Source organism: Myotis lucifugus, unplaced genomic scaffold (assembly GCF_000147115.1).
Source record: "Myotis lucifugus unplaced genomic scaffold, Myoluc2.0 scaffold_301, whole genome shotgun sequence".
Classification (NCBI taxonomy): Eukaryota; Metazoa; Chordata; class Mammalia; order Chiroptera; family Vespertilionidae; genus Myotis; species Myotis lucifugus.
This window is the reverse complement of record NW_005871349.1, coordinates 1,071,559-1,090,245: the sequence shown is the minus strand read 5'-3', so window position 1 is coordinate 1,090,245 and position 18,687 is coordinate 1,071,559. Positions and strand designations below refer to the sequence as shown.

Sequence of the window (18,687 nt, the reverse complement as noted above, 5' to 3'; positions counted from 1 at the left end):
GAATGTGACAGTGCCGGCACGCCATCCCCTGATCGGTCCTGCTCTGTATGTGACAGGGGGCGGTGCTCTAACTTCCCTTATCGCCCCTGCTCTGTGAGTGACGGGGGGAGCTCCTCAATCTCCTGATGGACCCTGCTCTGTGCATGACAGGGGGCAGCGTCCAACCCCCTGATTGGCCCTGCTCCTGTGCGTGACAGGGTACGGAGCCCCAACCCCCCCTGATGGGCCCTGCTCTGTGCGTGACAGGGGGCAGCGCCACAACCCCCTGATTGGCCCTGCTCTGTGCGTGACAGGGGGTGGCGCCGCAAACTCCCCATCAACCCTGCCTTGAGTGTGACAGGGGGCGGTGCCCCAACCCCCCAATTGGCCCTACCCTGAGCGTGACTGAGGGTGGCATCGCAACCTCCCAATCCGCCCTGCTCTGTGCATGACAGGGGGCGGCGCCCCAACTCCCCAATCAGCCCTGCTCTGAGCCCGACCAGGGGCTGCACCTAGGGATTGGGCCTGCCCTCTGCCACCCAGGAGCAGGCGTAAGCCAGCAGGTCGTTATCTCCCGAGGGGTCCCAGACTGCGAGAGGGCACAGGCCGGGCTGAGGGACCTCCCCTTCCCCCCCGAGTGCACAAATTTTTGTGCCCCGGGCCTCTAGTATAATATAATATAATATAATATAATATAATATAATATAATATAATATAATTTAATTAATATGGCTATTGTGGCTGCAAAGCACCCCCTACCCTGTGAGGAGTAAGGAGTTTCCCCATACCAGACCCCCAACTCAGGGTTCCAGAGCTGGGAAGAGAAGTCCCCATAATTTTGGGCTGTAAAAACCAGTAGAGATTGTGGCCGAGTGACATAGAGGCTGCTAGAGACCCAAGTGTTCCTTTTAAAGGGTCAAAATACAAACTTACTCAGACTCGATCCTGCTGAGCTCCAGCCCTTGGTGGCTTTGGGGGACTCTGGGACATACGGGGAGGAACTGGATTGTCTAGCATCGGAGCAAGAACTCGAGGATGGCTTACTCCCAGACAGGGGTGCTTCCTGGGGTCATTATTCATGTGCTGAAACCTCCCCCAGCACAGGGCTGACTGACAACCATATCTGAGTCTCCATCAGCCTGGCTCACACGTTTTGCTCCACCCTGGTGATTCCCAGACCCTACCTCTTCCCATTTACAGCCCCACCTAAGCTGCTTGCAGCAGCTTTTCCACATGAATAGCTTGTCCTGGCTCAGGCTTCAGACTTTGCTAAAATCTCTCAAACAGCTGGTGTCAGCATATTCCAAATCTATTAATAAGAGGCCCAAGACCCAGCACTAGCACCAGCCTACCTTGCTTCACAGCCAGGCCTTGCTTGGGCACTTCCAAACCCAATACACGTAGCAGCCATCTATAGACCTCTCTGTAGCTCCTGCCAGGTGGCCCCAGGCAGTGGCTAACTTCGCACCTGCCTGGAGGCCCCAGAGCCAGTGCACCAGTGGACAGTTTCAGACTATGCCAGATTACAACTCTACACATCCACAAGCGACACACTCAAGGGGTAGACGCAGTGAGCACCAAAGCCTCATTGAAGCAAGTCTTGCTCCATAGAGTGTCTCCTGCACAGCAGCTCTTCCACTGTAGTCACAGCACGTCCTCACAGCCAACTGGCCTGCAGGTCAAATCCTCCCAATGATACCAACAGCAAAAAAAGGCTCAACTACAAGACTGTACACACAGCCCATACAGGGGCATACCTAGAGTGCTCAGCTCAGGTGACTGGGGAGGCTGAGCCACTGGGCCCTACAGGACACCTACTACACAAGGCCACTCTACCAATTCCAGGAGACAAAGCAGCTCTACCTAATACAAAGAAACAAACACAGGCAAGAGCCAAAATGCAGAGACAAAGAAACATGTCACAAATGAAAGAGATGGAAGCAAGCAAACTACTGGATACAAAGTTCAAAACCATGGTTATAAGGCTACTCAAGGATCTTAATGAGAGCTTCAAGGGACTTAGTGATACTTTCAAGGATCTTAGTGAGAATTTCAAAGACATAAAAAAAGGACCAATCAGAAATTAAGCATACACTAACAGAAATAAAGAATAATTTACAAGGATTCAACAGTAGAGTAGAGGATTCCAGGAATCAAATCAATGATTTGGAAGATGAGGAAGCAAAAAACACCCAATCAGAAGAGCAAAAAGAAAAAGAAATCCAAAAATATGAAGATAGTGTAAGAAGCCTCTGGGATAACTTCAAGCATACCAATGTTCACATTATAGGGGTGCCAGAAAGAGGAGAGAGAGCACAATATTGAAAACCTATTTGAGGAAATAATGACAGAAAACTTCCCCTATCTAGTGGGAAAAAAATAGACTTATAAATCCAGGAAGCACAGAGAGTCCCAAACAAGATAAACTCAAAGAGGCCCACACAAAGACAGCCAAAAGGCAGAGACAAAGAGAGAATCTTAAAAGCAGCAAGATAAAAAAGTTACAAGGGAGTGCCCATATGACTGTCAGTTGATTTCTCAACAGAAACTTTGCAGGCCAGAAAGGAGTGTAAGAAATATTCAAAGTGATGAATAGCAAGGACCTACAACCAAGATTACTATACCCAGCAAAGTTATCATTTATAATGGAAGGTCAGATAAAGAGCTTCACAGACAAGAAAAAGCTAAAGGAGTTCATCACCACCAAACCAGTATTACATGAAATGTTGAAGGGTATTCATTAAGAAGAGAAAGAAGAAGGAAAAAATAAATAAAAAATATGAACAATAAACTGTCAAATACATATCTATTAACAATTTAATATAAAAATAAAAATAAACGAACAAGAAATCTAATGAAAAACTAAACTGGTGAATAAAAAGAATCAGAGGTATGGAAACATGGAACAGATGACTACTCTCAGAAGGAAGGGAAGATTAACCAAAGACCTTATATGCATACTAGAGGCCCAGTGCAAGAGGGCGCAGGCCAAGCCGAGGGACCCCACCGGTGCACGGGGCCAGGGAGGGACGGGAGGTTGGCCAGCCGGGGAGGGACCACAGGAGGGCTCCAGGGTGTGTCTGGCCCATCTTGCTCAGTCCCGATCGGCTGGACCCTAGCAGCAAGTTAACCTTATCAGTCAGAGTGTCTGCCCCCTGGTGGTCAGTGCACGTCATAGCAAACAGTTGAGTGGCCTTAGCATATCATTAGCATATTACACCTTTTTTTAGCATATTACACTTTGATTGGTTGAATGGACGACCAGACACTTAGCATATTTGGCTTTTATTATATAGAATATGCATTACTTATGGACACAGACAATAGGGTGGTGAAGGCCTGGGTCAGGATGGAAACCGGGTTGGGGGGGCAATGGGGGAAAAATGGGGACATCTGTAATATTCTCAACAATAAAGATTTTTTAAAAATTAAAAGAACAGGCAAACTGGAATAAGTTCATGGATGAGTACCCAGAAAGGCTAAGAGACTTCAAAGTCTCTCATGTTAAGAAATGGGGTTTTCTGCTAATGAGAAGAAGACCTGGTATGAAGGGGACATAATTTTATCTTCAAATATTTACTGAGTTGTCACAAGGGCTGTAGCAAGGGCTCAACATGACCAACAGGTAGTGGTCATAGTCAACTAATGTGGGAGCATAACAGGAGCTTCAGCAATCAGTGCTGTCCCAGTAGGGTATGTGCTGCCTACAGAGGTGCTGAGTGTTTTCTGGCCATGGAGATAATAAAGCAGAACATTGACGGGAAGAGTGTGAGGGGAATCTGCTGGGAGGGAAGGAGAGGATGTGGCACAGGGCACTCAACATTTCTGGCCCCTACTAACCATTAAATTGTAAGATTCTGTAAAAGCCATCATAAAACTGTTCACAAAAATTCTCTAAGAGGATAGTTAACAAAATGCTGTGCTATTTAAAATGATCCTTCCAACCTAATCTTTGTTTAATCCTCACCTGAGGACATGCTTAAAGAGAGGGAGAGAGAGAGAGAGGGAGAGAAAGAGAGAGAAAGAGAAAGAAACACCGATGTGAGAGAGAAACATCAATCGGTTGCCTTCCGTATGTCCCCTGACCAGGGATTGAACCACAACCCAGGTATGTGCCCTGACCAGGAAAGTGAAACAGCAACCTTTTGGTGCACAGGACAATGCTCAACCAATTGAGTCACTCCAGCCAGGCCAATCTAATCACTTAAATACATCACAAAGAGGAATACTCAAGTAGATTTAAAAAACACACAAGGACTTACCATCATACTTTGCTAAGACTGCCTGAACATCAGCATATGCTTGTAGCTCCAGAAGGGCCTCTAAAAGGTTTTCGTGGATGTTGAACATACTTAACAAAGGGAACTCCTTCATTAACTAGGAAAGAAAAAACAAGGAATAATTAATATATCCATCTCATTGTTAAAAGTATAACTAACACTGAATTGTAATATATTTATGTAATATAAATGTGTAATATAATTTTAGAAGTATAGTTAATACTGAATTATATGCATTCACACTCATTATTATTTTGTAAAGCATTAAATGCTTAATTTTTTTCCTGTTGATTTGGGAAAATGGCAACTTTGAATTTGTGAGTCTCTAAGATGGGAGAATATTCAAAAGAGTGGGGGTTTCATAAAAACTGAGAAAGATGCTTAGAGGTAGTGCTCAATCATGCTGAAATACCAGAGCGACCCAATAAAGTGAAGGTTGAAAACTCTCTCTCAGGTGTTAACATTTAAACCTCATCAAAAACAGTTTGTATGGAAGTCAGAGAACAGAAGGGGAAGCAAGCAGGCACTACTCTTTCAAGTGGAGCGGCCTGGTGACAAAGGAGAAAAAGTAGGAAAATAATGAAGGTGCTATGGACTGAGAAAATACGTAAGTAGTGACAGGGAGTGGTAGTAAAGGGGGTGGATGTTCAGCAGTCCTACCTCAATGAAACAAGAGTCATGATCATTTTCTGAGACTGAGGGAACAGGTGGCAGGGAGAAAGTTGAAAGATGGGGGGACAGAATAGTCACAAAGGGGAGAATTGCTTACGGAAATACTCAAGCATTCCTAAGGCTATCTTGAGGGCCTAAAAAATTGGAGATGATGAATTTATAGAGGGTACAATGGGCATAATTGTCAAGTTTTAGCTGACAGCTACCCAGGATCAGTAGCAAAGATGACAGATGAGTTAGGCCAGTGATCAGCAAACTGCGGCTCGCGAGCCACATTCGGCTCTTTGGCCCCTTGAGTGTGGCTCTTCCACAAAATACCGACTTCTGCACATGGGCCACGAAGTTTCAATCGCACTGTATGTGCACGCCCGCACATGGTATTTTGTGGAAGAGCCACACTGAAGGGGCCAAAGAGCCGCATGTGGCTTGCGAGCCGCGGTTTGCCAGCCACGGAGTTAGGCTGAAGCTAGGCACACTGATTTAGATTTAATGAAAAGTCAAGGGTAAGAGTTGACAAGAATGTTTTAGTTTCTTTTCTAATAAAGATGCAACCATTGGGGAAAAAAAAAGAGTTGACAAGAATGATGAAAGAATAATGAAAGCAGTGGTTCTCAACCTTCTGACCCTTTAAATACAGTTCCTCATGTTGTGACCCAACCATAAAATTATTTTCGTTGCTACTTCATAACTGTAATGTTGCTACTGTTATGAATCGTAATGTAAATATCTGATATGCAGGATGGTCTTAGGCGACCCCTGTGAAAGGGTCGTTCGACCGCCAAAGGGGTCACGACCCACAGGTTGAAAACCGCTGGTCTAAAGGTTCTAGGCAGAATGGCCGGAAAGAAGGTCCAATGAGAGTTAAAAATAGTACATAGAACTTCACTGGAAAACAAAGAGAAATGAGAAAGGACAAAGATTTCAGCGTAAAATCCTTATCTTAAAGAAAGGTAAATCTCATCTTAAGGGAAAAATAACCAGGTTCTTTATAAAGAAAAAATATATATAAATGTATATGTATATGTCCTCTATTTTATCTCCTACATGAATAACTATTTTATTATAACGCAATGACCTGTAAAAAAGTGGTAACTTTTTGACATCAACATCGTTAAAGCAATTGTACTGAGAGAAATTATACTAAAAAATAGGCTAACTCACCCTTATGCAAGAAATCAGTGGATCCAGTGCATTGTCTATGCACTTCTTACATTAGAAACATTTGCCATATTGTTTTGTTTTTTTTAAGCCGAGAATAATTTAGCATCTCTCAAAAAATAGTTTTCTGCAACCCCAAAGAGCATTACATTACCAACGAAAAACACCTACAAACTGATTATGCATTCAATAGGACTGTCTGAAGCCCCCAGAGACAGCGTGTTATGTTTTTATTGCTAGTAAGGAAATGAATAAGACTATCACACATTGTTGATGTTCTGTAACCAATAAAAGTATTTCTTGTTCTGGTTCACTTTGATTCTGGTTGGCATCAGCCTTTGATTTTTTTCTCTTTCTAATTAGAGCTTGTTAGGGTTAAAGCTCTCTGTTATTCAGCATTTGGCAATACAATAAAAACATTCTCTAAACTGTAAATTTAAACATTTACAATTTTTTACCAATGCCTCAGGTCAAACTTCAAGGACACAAGTCATATTCTGCAATTTTAAAACTGCAATTCCAAATATGAGTATGCTGAAGCTTAAAAACTGAGAGGAGTCTTAATAAAATCCAATGAGACTGTATGAACCAAAATGGGGGCCACGGCTTGCGGAAACAGAACCTGAAGTAAGGTCCTAGGAGCTTGGGCAGTAGTGCTTTCATTGGAAGTTTGGACAGAGTATATCATGTCAAAAAAATCATCAATAAAAGGACTTTCATCATGGCAAACAGCAAATATTGGAGAGGTAACTGAAGTCATATGACAATTTGGAAATCTAGCTTTGCTTGTTTAATATGAACAAGAAGAAAAAGTGATCTTTCCGCTGCCTCCCCTCACTCCAGCTATCACCTTGTCCTCTCTCACCCTTCACAAGCTATCTTACTTAGTAAAACCATGAGCCCTACTCCCCCAGCTCCCTTTACTCCTCACCACATAGCTACAATCTGGCTTCCAGCCCACAGTTCCTCTGAATCTGTTCATCCCATGTGGAGAGGTGACTTAAATTGCTCCCGTGGACACCCTCCTGTCCTCTTCCTGCTTGACCTCTGCAACATTTGACAGCTTGATGACTTTTTCCTTGAAACTCTTGTCTCCCTTGGCTTCCTCAGCACCATTCTCTTCTGGCTTTCTTCTGACTTATCTCCCAGCTCCCTCTCTATTTCCCACTTGTCTGCTACTTATGAGTAAGTAGTCTCCCTGTTGTGTACCAAGTACTCTTCTCATGAACACCCTGATCGCATGAGTACTCTCGTGTCCAGAGTCTCAACACCACCATCTTTGTGGGCATAGCTCCCTCATCCTCACATCCTCTCTGACCACTCTCCTAAGTGATTATATTAGGTCAGTTTATAAACGATCTCCTGACAGTTTTACCTGATAAACTTAATACCAGGTTCATAAATTCCTCCTCCCCAAGCCAACCCTTCAAACCTGCTCTTCCCCTTGGTATTTCCTGCCGTGGAGAAGAGAACCATTAGCTCCCGTTACCCGCTTCACCCTACCCACTACAGTCACCTTAGGGGTTCCGAAACCCCCGAATTAATATGTAAAAACTGCCAACAGGTTCACAGAAAGCTGTTATGCAAACAAACAATAACAAGCAAACATGATGGTAAGAAAAATTAGCACCTCCTCTTTTCTTGGGCCTTGCTGCTAATACCTTAGGTTATGCCCTCATACTTGGCCTAAATTGCTCTGCTTGCCTCTAGATCACCTCTTTCCAATCCACCCTGCATATTGCTGTCATAACGCTTTTCAAATATACACAATGGAGTCCAGCATGCCCCTGCTTAAAAGGCAACCACGGGCACGGCTGGACCTACCCCAAGGAAATAGGCACATGTGAATACAAGTTACAAGCAAGGCTGCTTATCACAACATTATTTATAACTAGAGGCCCGATGCACAAAATTCGTGCAAGAGTAGGCCTTCCTTCCCCTGGCTGCCGGCACCAGCTTCCCTCTGGCACCCGGGACCTGGGCTTCCCTCACAGCCCCGGCTTCTTCTGGAAGGACGTCCGGTCTAATTAGCATATTATTATTATTATAGATAGTGAACAATGCAAGCAACTTAAATTTTATTCCATTATGAGGCATCTAAGTATAAGACATAGTCATCTTTTGGGCTATTATATGTAGTCCTTAGTAATTAAATTCTCAAATAAGTTTTAATGGCATGGCCTGGGAAATGCTGACATACAGTTACAATAGAAAAAGCAGGCTACAGACTATATTTTGCAATAAGACTATGCTTTCCTTCTATATCTATGCATAGAAACACACTTGGTAAGAAATGAGCCAAATGTTTTAACAGTTAGTGAGATTAAGGTGAGTTTTATTTCTTCCTTCATATTTTCCATATGTTCTAATATTTTTAAAGGAGTATATGTACATTCTATAAATTGGGGAGGAAAGACTACATATCAGAATTTTGGCTTCTCATCAAATTCTGGATATAAAATGCTTAGCCTGGCAAACACAGCCCCTTATGACAAGACCTTGCCCACTGCGCCAGCCTCATGTGGAGCCACTTTACTGCCTACACACCACGCTCCCACCACAGAACAGCTTTCAGTTTCTTAAATAGGCCACGTTCACTGGTGTTTCTATCCACACTCCCTCTCCTCTGGGTGCTCTCCCTTCCCTCCTTGATCCACCTGGCCAGGTCCTCAACATCCAGAACGCTTACCTGCCCTCTGACTCCTGACCTCTTGCCTCCATCTGCCAGGTTAAGTACTCCTGCCCCAAACTCCCAGAGTCCTGGTCATCATGGTCTATTGCTCCATCCTCCCATGAGCCTGGGACAAGTGAGAGAGCAGGACCTCTTTCTTAGCAATAGACTCTTGGTTACTAACTGACCCATTATAGATGCTCAACACATATTTCATGAATAAAACGCTTTTTAAAGTTTCTTCCTTTGGGGTACATATTATATGTGTGCTGCCACAGGGCTACTTCAGGCCTTTGCGTTATATATCCCTGAACTTGTTCCTCTACCCTTTAAAATCTTCCAATGACCTTCTACTATCTACACCTTGGAAAAGGTCCAGCTGGAACCCATAAGCTTTGACTTCATGGAAGGAAATTTTTTTTTACACTGAGAGCTGTCTGAACATGGACGAGATGGTCTAGAGAAGGCTCCACTACTGTGACTATTCATATAGAGAGAAGCCAGTCACTGAACAGGATGCTCACAAAAAGACCCAGCATGTTTCCTGTTCAGTAATTCCAGGCGACATTTCCCCAGCTCCTGAGCTTACCTCTCAGGCCCTCCCTAGTTTAGCACCACACTCCTCCTGCCTCTCCTGTCTTCTACAGGATTAAAACTGTAGCCTTGTCAGACTAGACTATTACCCACCATTCCCGGAATTCTTTCTCCAGTTACTAGCCACTATGTTTTTGCTCAATCTGTTCTCACCACCTGGAATACCTTTTCCCTTCATTTTCAAGGCAGCCTGTCAAAATCACCCCACCCTCCAAAGCCCAGATCAAATGCCACCTCCTAAAATCACAGAAAGTGAGAGCCAGCAGAGCCCATGGAGGTCATCCAAACACCCTCCTCAGTTTACAGACTCAGCCCCTCCCACCTCCACCCCACCAAAAACAATGAAGTCTGAAAATTTAAGTGATTCAGCCAAAATTAGTTACAGGACTATGATTCAAATCCAGTCATCAGTACTGATGCCAAATTTCAGCACATCAGAACCCAGTCTCTGGCCTGCCAAGTCCTGGAGAACTAAACCATTTTGCTTATGCTTCTCTGCTACACTTACATATCTGCTTTGTATAGTGTTTACAAGACTATATGAAGACAGCTCAGGAAAGAGCCATATAGTTGGAGTTATTCCTGCCACTTACCACTTGTGACTCTTTGTACGACTTATTTAACTTCTCTAAACCTTGCTTTCTTCATTTCCTGGGTCTCAGCTCATATGGCATCCTTTCAGACTCTCTCTACCACCCACCCTACCTAACAGCATCACCCCACTCACCATTTTCCATTGTTTCTATCACTTTCTGAAATCATCTTGTTTCTTTATGTTGCTTAATATTAGGTAATATAATAAACAAAATAAAAAAGAATTAAAAAGAGTGATAGTAGGTAACACTATTATTACAGGGGTCAGCAAATTTTTTTTCTTTAAAAAGCCAGAGAGTAAATATTTTGGGCTTTGCAAGCCAGATGGTCTCTTTTGCAGCTACTCAGATCTGACACTGTAGCGTGAACACAGCCATGAACAATATATAACTGAGAGAGTGAGACTATGTTCCAATAAAACTTAACTTCAAAAACAGGCAGGAACCCAGATTTGGCTTGCAAGCCTTAGTCTGCCAACTTCTGGTTAACAGGATAATTTTTTAAAGGGAGTTTTATAAAAAGTTTCATAGTGATATTATATTTGAAAAACATAGTATCTCTTATACGCATTTGGTTTGGCACTCCATGGTAAAACTGAGAAAGATGGACCCTCTAACCCAACACTTCTCCAGCTCTCTTCCTAGAGACACTCCCACGGGCTTCTGAAGGGACATATCAGGGCAGCCACCCGAGATGGGGAGCACTGCCACAGACAGTGGGATGGAGAGATCGTATGACAAAAGCGACTTAGCAGGCAAAAGGACTAAGCTAAGCTTTGTATATCTTAATGTGGACAAATATCAAGCAGTTTTGAGTGGGAAAAAACCACTATAGAGAAATACATTGTAGAATGTGATCCAATTTAATTAAATTTTAAAATGCACACAAAACAATTTTACATATCATTTATGAGTATTTATTGTAGAAACGTAGGAAAACAAACTAAACACACCAACCTACTGGTACCTCAAGGGAAGTGAATAGTGAATGGTGGTCACATGGGGGCTATGGCTTTATATTGTTTTCTTTTCAGTAAAGAAGGTGAACATGACAAAATTTTTTAAGTTATTTTTATTTATTAATTCTGGGTAGTGAGCCTGTTTTTAATATATTATTCTTTATTTTTATGTATATTTTTAAAGTTACTTCCTGAAACATAGGGAGTTCATTAAATGTACTTTTCATTTGTAATTCCTCAAGTCATGAAAAGTTCAAGTTCTCATCACTTTAATTTTTATTTGTTTTCCTATTTTCTAAATGCCTTGAAACAAAATTCTTTTTTTTCCATTCGGGCTTTGACTCTGTAGCTCCTTAAAGTATTGTTGGAGTCTAAAAAAGATCCAAGTCTGACTAAACAACATTTAGAGAATTTCCTCAAAAAATAATTTGATCTAATAGATTTTAATACACTGCACTTGGATTCTGTAATGATATCAAGATAATAATTGCTAATTTCAGATGCACTACAGCTTAGCTCTCCTTAGTACTTCTCTGAGTTCCAGAGAGCAGGTCCACTGACACATGTGGTGTGAGGAATTATAAGAACTGTTATTTCACCTTGAAGGAACCTTTAGAGTTAAATGGACTATAAGGTAAGTTCCTTCCCTCTCTATCCCTTCGCATTGGGGTTAGGGTTAGGGTTAGGCTTAGACGACTTAATAAGAAACCTCTTCTGTCATAAAGTTCCTTCCTGATTCTTTCCAGAACCACTTCAAAGATTCCCAATGGCACATCTTTTTCAAAATAAAAGAGAAGGCATTGGGGCAGCTGGAGAGGTGGCACATACAGGAGTCAAGAGCACTTACCGCCTTTGGGATCAGATATATGTGAGTTCACATCCAGGGACAGTGGAGTTTCTTAGCACCAGGTGAACTGATTTTTCTTATCTGCAAACAAGGATAACTCCCAGCTCCCAGTGCACCCAGAAATAATGTGGGGGCTTCATAAAGGGGGGGCCAATATTCTTACACAACATTCATATAGGTATTCTACATTTTCAAAATGCTATTTGTTTTTCTCTGTGCAACCAGTTCCCTTTTTAGTTTTGGTTGTACAGTATAGCATATTTCAATTTATTTACTTATGCTAAAATAACATATAAAATGCCTTGGTGACATAATTGGCCTTTCTATTAAGGAACTTGAATGAAGGCATATGATAAATATAAAGGTCTGTTTTCTATAAGCCAAGTCATTCTAAATGTATGTTTAAACTCGTTCACTATCTAGCATAGTTCTGTTTATTTATTGCCAGTTATCTTCTCCACACTGGTAATTGCTTTCTCCTGGCAGTAAGAAATTTATATGCCCCATTTGTCTAAATATGACAGTTCACATACAACGAAACACTATGATTCCTTTAATACCTATGGGGAAGAACATGGGATGGGCCAAGGATAGAATTTCAGTTTCAATTTTACATCATCTGGCTATTGTCAGTTCAAGTTTATTTCAATGGAAGAATTTGAGGCACTTCTGAGGTTAACATTTATGAGCTCAATTTTTTTTAAAGGAGAATTAATTCACTGGTTTTGAAATACTCTACGGACATAATTTAGAACTACAGTATGCATGCTTTTTCTCAGCTGACTTACAGGATGAAAATAACTGTTTAAACCTTTCACATTTGATCTATATCTATTTAAACATTTTATTAGTTTAGCTGTCCATGCATTGTTCCTTGAGTGAGGAAAGCAATGTGAAAATTTTTACATATTTTAAGGAAGGGGTAATTAAAAGAGATCCTCAACCAGATTCCTACTGAGGTCAGTGCAAGCTTGGCCTAATTAAGTGCATAGAATTTGGCCTGTGTTTTATTCAAACAGCAGATACTATTTTGTTACAGTTGTAAGCTTGACATTATTTAATTATAGTTCAAATAAAATTATAAACACAATAGAAAAGACACTCTGTATTGCATGGTATTATTTTGGCAGTGATTTTTACTGACACTAAGGGCCATGAAAGGAAAAAAGGAATTGTTTATCCGAGTCCTCAAAGCCCATGAGAGTTTCATTTACACAGACCACTATAAAATGCAGTCCTGAGAGGTTTAGGTACACATTAATAAGAAAATGTCATTTTTCAGAGCTAACCTAAACAAAAATAATAAGCTACATCTATTGAAAAGTAATATGATCTCTATGGACAGTTAGTTAAATCACAAGTTAACTAGTTCTTCACTGGACTGAGCACATGATGTAAATACATCCATCACTGAGAACTAACAGTTGTAGGCACCACAATGAATCAAACAATGACAGCATCACTCGAAGAATCAAAGGGCTGGAAGCTTACCTAAATAATCACCTACTTTTCCTGTCAAAATTATGCTCATTTCATTCCAGAAAGGGAAATTTTCCTGAAAAATTCTAGTGAATGAGACACGTTTTCCATTTATACAGATTCTGTGTAAATATATTTTCAGTATAAAATGAGGTTCCTCTTCTATTTGGTACCCAAACAATTCCTTAATCAGTTTATCTGTTCCTAATCAGATAAAACAAGCACAACCCCCCGTCAGAACTTAGAAATCTTCCAAGATTCTCTTCTTCAACCTCTACCATCCTCAGGGACAATTCTTTACCTCATTTCAAGACATCAAAAACTTTCTCTGCTAAAGCAAGGGTCTCATAGCACCACTGTTTTTTCTGTTATTATATGTGGGTACAATTTCCCCAACTCTCAACTGCAGCTTCCAGAACCTCAAGGGTGAAGGTGGAGAAGAGGTCAGGGAAGAAATCAGCCTCATTCTGTCTTGGGGAACAGAATGATTTATACCCTCCTCAAAACTGACAGGTAATACTTTGAGTATAATATTTGCTTTATCACCTTAAAAAGCTTCAACTGGGGCTGTGCCCTAGCTCTGAGATCGAGAACAAATTGACAATTTGATGCATTTCAAATGGCCCGGAGCCAGGATGGTAATGGAACACACAACAATAAGCACCCTTCCCTCTGGTGACACTTCGTTGCTCTCCTGTTCTCAAAGTCGCCTCAATCAGCACAGGCTGAACATACCAGCCAACAATTACTGTCAGAAGGACTTTTTATGCCCAAACTACAGTAACTGTGTTTGGCATACACCCTTCCACATTCACATGAGTTATGGTAAATAATTCTATTCAAAAGATTAACTCATTTGGTTATCTGGGGCACAGTCAATAAATGCTCGCCCTGGCAGGCATTTCACAATAGGGTCATGCTAAAAGTTAGGTATTATGAAAGATGCTTTAAGAGCAACAGGCAGAAGTTCAGTACTTTGTTCTACCTGTGACATTCACCACGACACTGCTCTGTAATCCTTTGCCTTCCAGTATTCTCTTTCCTCCCCCAGTCTTTCCGCTGAACCTCCTAGAACCTGACTCCATGATACACAATTCACTGACACACCCATAAGCTATTTACAGAACACGAGTGTGAGTTCACTGGTTGTGCTGTCACTCTTAAATTCACCCACAAAACTTGTGTCTGCCAGGCAAGATGCAGGGCTGGCTTCTCCCAGTTCTCCAAGCAAGTCCAAACCCTTACTGCTCAGCACTTGGGAGGCAGTCCCTTCTCTCTGAGGCTCATGCCATAATGTTCCAACACCTGCCACCATCTTTTGACCATGTTTTCTACCAAGTAACAGACCTACATAACACTGACAGCTTTACACAGTCTTACTCTTTAACCTCAAGTGCTACCCTCACTGTAGATGATCACAGTCCATGTAAACATCCCATCTGATATCCTAGACTCTTGATTGTCTTACTGTCTCAAAGCAAAACACTGTCCCTCAGCTACAACAAAGTAACCCAAGGACCAAGACAAATCCTGGACCTTGACATCCAGACATGTTCCGTCTAAAATACACAACTCTCTGACCATAATGTGCCAACCTCCAGCTATGTTACATCACTACTCACACTAAACTCACTCTATAGTTACACTAAGACCACCAGTGTCTTATCCTTTCCACTTATTTTGTCTTTATCTCTCTCAGGCCCCTTCCACTACTCTCAATTTTGTTGTTGTTGTTGTTCATTCAGCTTCCATGATATCACATTCTCTTGGCGTTCCTCCTACCTTTCCTAGTGCTCATTCTCAAAGCTACCGGATGTTTCTCATCTACCCAGCCTGTCAGTGCTGGAGACCACTGGGGATCACTTCCTAACCTTCTTTCTTCTGTATCTACATCTCTGTACACATGATCTCACTCAACACCATGACATTAAACCCTACACATATACTGATAACTCCCAAACTCCTCACCCCTGAGTTCTAAACACATATCAAGTGTCTTTATGAAATCTCCACCTCAAGGTAAAATAGGCATCTCAAACATGATGGCCAAAACAGAATCCCTGCTTTACAATGAAAATCTGCTCCCTCCTTGTTCTCCTTTTAGAAAACGGTATGACCATCGCCAAGAAGCTTACGCTAGAAACCAGTGGACTCTTAGGTTTCCTTGATTATATAATTTTTGTTTTGTTTTTTTAATATTATGTATATTTTTTAAAATTTATCTTTATTGTTGAAAGTATTGCAGATGATCCCTTTATTTGTTTGGGTTTTTTTCTGCCAGGGACTCCCCCCAACCCCACACCCAACCCTCCCAGGCCTTAATCACTCTATTGTCTGTGTCCATGGGCTATGCACATATACATATCTTTCCCAGTTAATCACTCCATGCCCACCCACCAACCCCCACCTTCTCTCTGAAATTTATCAGCCTGTTAAATGTTTCTACCTCTCTAGATCTATTTTGTTCATTAGATTCCACATGAATGTGATCATGTGATACTTATCTTTCTCCGACTGGCTTATTTCATTTAACATAATACTCACCATGTCCATCCATGCCGTTGCAAATGGTAAGAGTACTTTCATTTTTACAGCTACATAATATTTCATTGTGTAAATGTACCACTCTTTTATTTTTATCCAATCATCTATTGATGGGCACTTAGGCTGTTTCCAGATCTTAGCTATGGTAAATTGTGCTGCTATGAACATAGGGATGCATATATCCTTTCTGATTGGTGTTTCTTAGGATATATTCCTAGAAGTAGGATTACTGGGTCCAATGGGAGTTCCATTTTTAATTTTTTGAGGAAACACTGTATTGTTTTCTATAGTGGCTGCTCCAGTCTGCATTCCCACCAGCCATGTACTAGGTTTCCCTTTTTTCCACATCCTCACCAACACTTGTCATTTGATGATTTGTTGATGATAGCCATTCTAACTGGTGAGGATGTTTTAAACCTCACTGTTGTTTTAATATGCACCTCTCGGATGATTAGTGACTTTGAGCATTTTTCATATGTCTCTTGGACTTCTGTATGTCCCACTTTAGAGTAGTGTCTATTTAGGGCCTTTGCCCAGTTTTTAATTAGATTGTCTTCCTTTCGTTAAGTGCTATGAGTTCCTTTTATACATTGGAAATTAACCCCTTATTGGATGTATCATTGGCAAATGTGTTCTCCCATACAGTGGGCTCTCTTTTCATTTTGTTGATGGTTTGTTTTGCTGTGCAGAAGCTTTTTATTTTTATGTAGTCCAGTCTGTTTATTTTCTCCTTAGTTTCCTTTTGCCCTAGGAGATGTATTGGCAAACATATTGCTACAAGAGATGTCTGAGATTTTGCTGCCTATGGTTTCTTCTAAGATTTTTATAGTTTCACGACTTAAACAATTAAATCTTTCATACATTTTGAGTTTATTCTTGTGTGCGGTATGAGTTGGTGGTCTAGTTTAAATTTTTGCATGTACCTATCCAATCTTCCCAACACCATTTATTGAAGAGACTGTCATTACTCCATTGTATGCCCTTGTCTCCATGTCCAATATTAATTGAACATAATGGCTTGGGTTGATTTCAGGGTTCTCTGTTCTGTTCCATTGATCTACTAGTATATGCCTATTCTTGTGCCAGTACCAGGCTGTTTTGAGTACAGTGGCTTTGGTGTAACTTGGTATCTGGTATTGTGATTCCTCCAACTTTGTTCTTCTTTCTCAAGATTGCTGCAGCTATATGGGGTCTTTTTTGGTTCCATATAAATTTTTGGAGTGCTTGTTCTAGGTCTGTGAAATATGCTGTTGGTATTTTAATAGGGATTGCACTGAATCTTGTAGATTGCTTTGGGTAGTATGGACATTTTAATGACGTTGATTCTACCAATCCATGTACACAGTATAGTCTTCCAACTGTTTATATCTTCATGTATTTTTTCAATGTTCTGTAGTGCTCTGAATACAAGTCTTTTACCTCCTTGGTTAAGTTTATTCCTAAGTATCTTATTTTTTTGTTGAAATGGTAAATGGGATTGTGTTTTTTTTTTAGTTTCGCTTTCTGTGAGTTCATTATTGGTGTATAAAATGGCCACCCATTTCTGGGTGTTAATTTTGTATCCGGCTACCTTGCCAAACTCATTTATTAAATATAGTAGTTTTTATGGAATCTTTAGGATTTTTCTATGTACAATATAATGCAATCTGCACAAAATGAGTTTTATTTACACCTTGTCCGCTCACTATGGCTAGGACTTCCAGTACTATGTCAAATAAGAGTGGTGAAAGTAGACATCCCTGTCTTATTCCTGTTCTTAGGGAAAATGGTTTTAGTTTTTGCCCATTGAGTATTGTGTTGGCTGTAGGTTTGTCATATACGGCCTTTATTATGGTGAGGTATTATCCTTTATTCCCACTTTACTGAGAGTTTTTATCATAAAAGGGTGTTGGATTTTGTCAAATGCTTTTTCTGCATCAACTAATATAATCATGAATTTTTGTTTTGCAATCTGTTTATGTGATGTATCACATTTATTGATTTGCAAATATCGTATCAGCCTTTCCTCCCCAGAATAAATCCCACTTGGTCATGGTGTATGAACTTTTTAAGATATTGATGGATCTGATTTGTTAATATTTTGTTCAGGATTTTAGAATCTATGTTCATCAGGAATATTGGCCTATAATTCTCTTTCTTTGTAGTGTCTTTATATGGTTTTGGAATTAGGATAATGCTGGTCTCATAAAAAAAATTGGAAGTATTCCTCCCTTTTGAATTCTCTGGAGTAGTTTGAGGAGAGTAGGTGTTAGTTCTTTGAATGTTTGGTAAAACTCCCCCGTGAAGCTGTCTGGACCAGGGTTTTTGTTTGCAGGTAGTTTGTTTTATTACCACTTCAATTGCATCAGTAGTTATTGTCCTATTCTTGTTTTCTGATTCTTCCTGACTTTTGGAAGATTGTATTTTTCTAGGAATATGAACATTTTGTCCAGTTTGTTGGAATATAGTTGTTCATAGCCTTTTTTACAAACCTTTGTATTTCTATGGGGTGAGTTATTACTTCACCTCTTTCATTTGTGATTTATTGGGTCCTCTCTCTTTGTTTCTTGATGAGTCTGGCTAATGGTTCATCAATCTTGTTTATCTTTTCAAAGAACCAGCTCTTGGTTTTATTGATCTTTTATATTGGAGGTGGTTTTTTTAGCCTCTATGTCATTTATTTCCACTGTGATCTTTGTTATTTTCTTTCTTCTTCAAACTCTGGGCTTTTCTTATTGTTCTCTTTCTAATTCTTTAAGTTTAGTGAAGATAGCTCATTAAAATTTTTACTTGTTTTTTTTGAGGTAGGCTTCCCTCTCAGGACTGCTTTCACTGTGTCCCATAGGCTTTGGATCGTTGTGTGTTCATTTTCATTTGTTTCAGGATGTTTTATTTCTTCCTTGATCACTTTGGTAAACCATTCATTGTTTAA

The 18,687-nt window shown here is 40.6% G+C and overlaps 1 protein-coding gene across 9 annotated transcripts in view; it reads right to left on the bottom strand.

Moving 5' to 3' along the window:
• The window catches only part of ST7 (suppression of tumorigenicity 7), a 246,223-nt gene that overhangs the window by 83,359 nt on the left and 144,177 nt on the right, over nt 1–18,687 (bottom strand). For all 9 annotated transcript variants that reach the window (XM_006100186.3, XM_006100189.3, XM_006100184.3 and 6 more), the window contains one exon: nt 4,242–4,356. In XM_006100186.3, the coding sequence (XP_006100248.1) occupies nt 4,242–4,356 (115 nt within the window). The remainder of the gene's footprint in view (nt 1–4,241; nt 4,357–18,687) is intronic.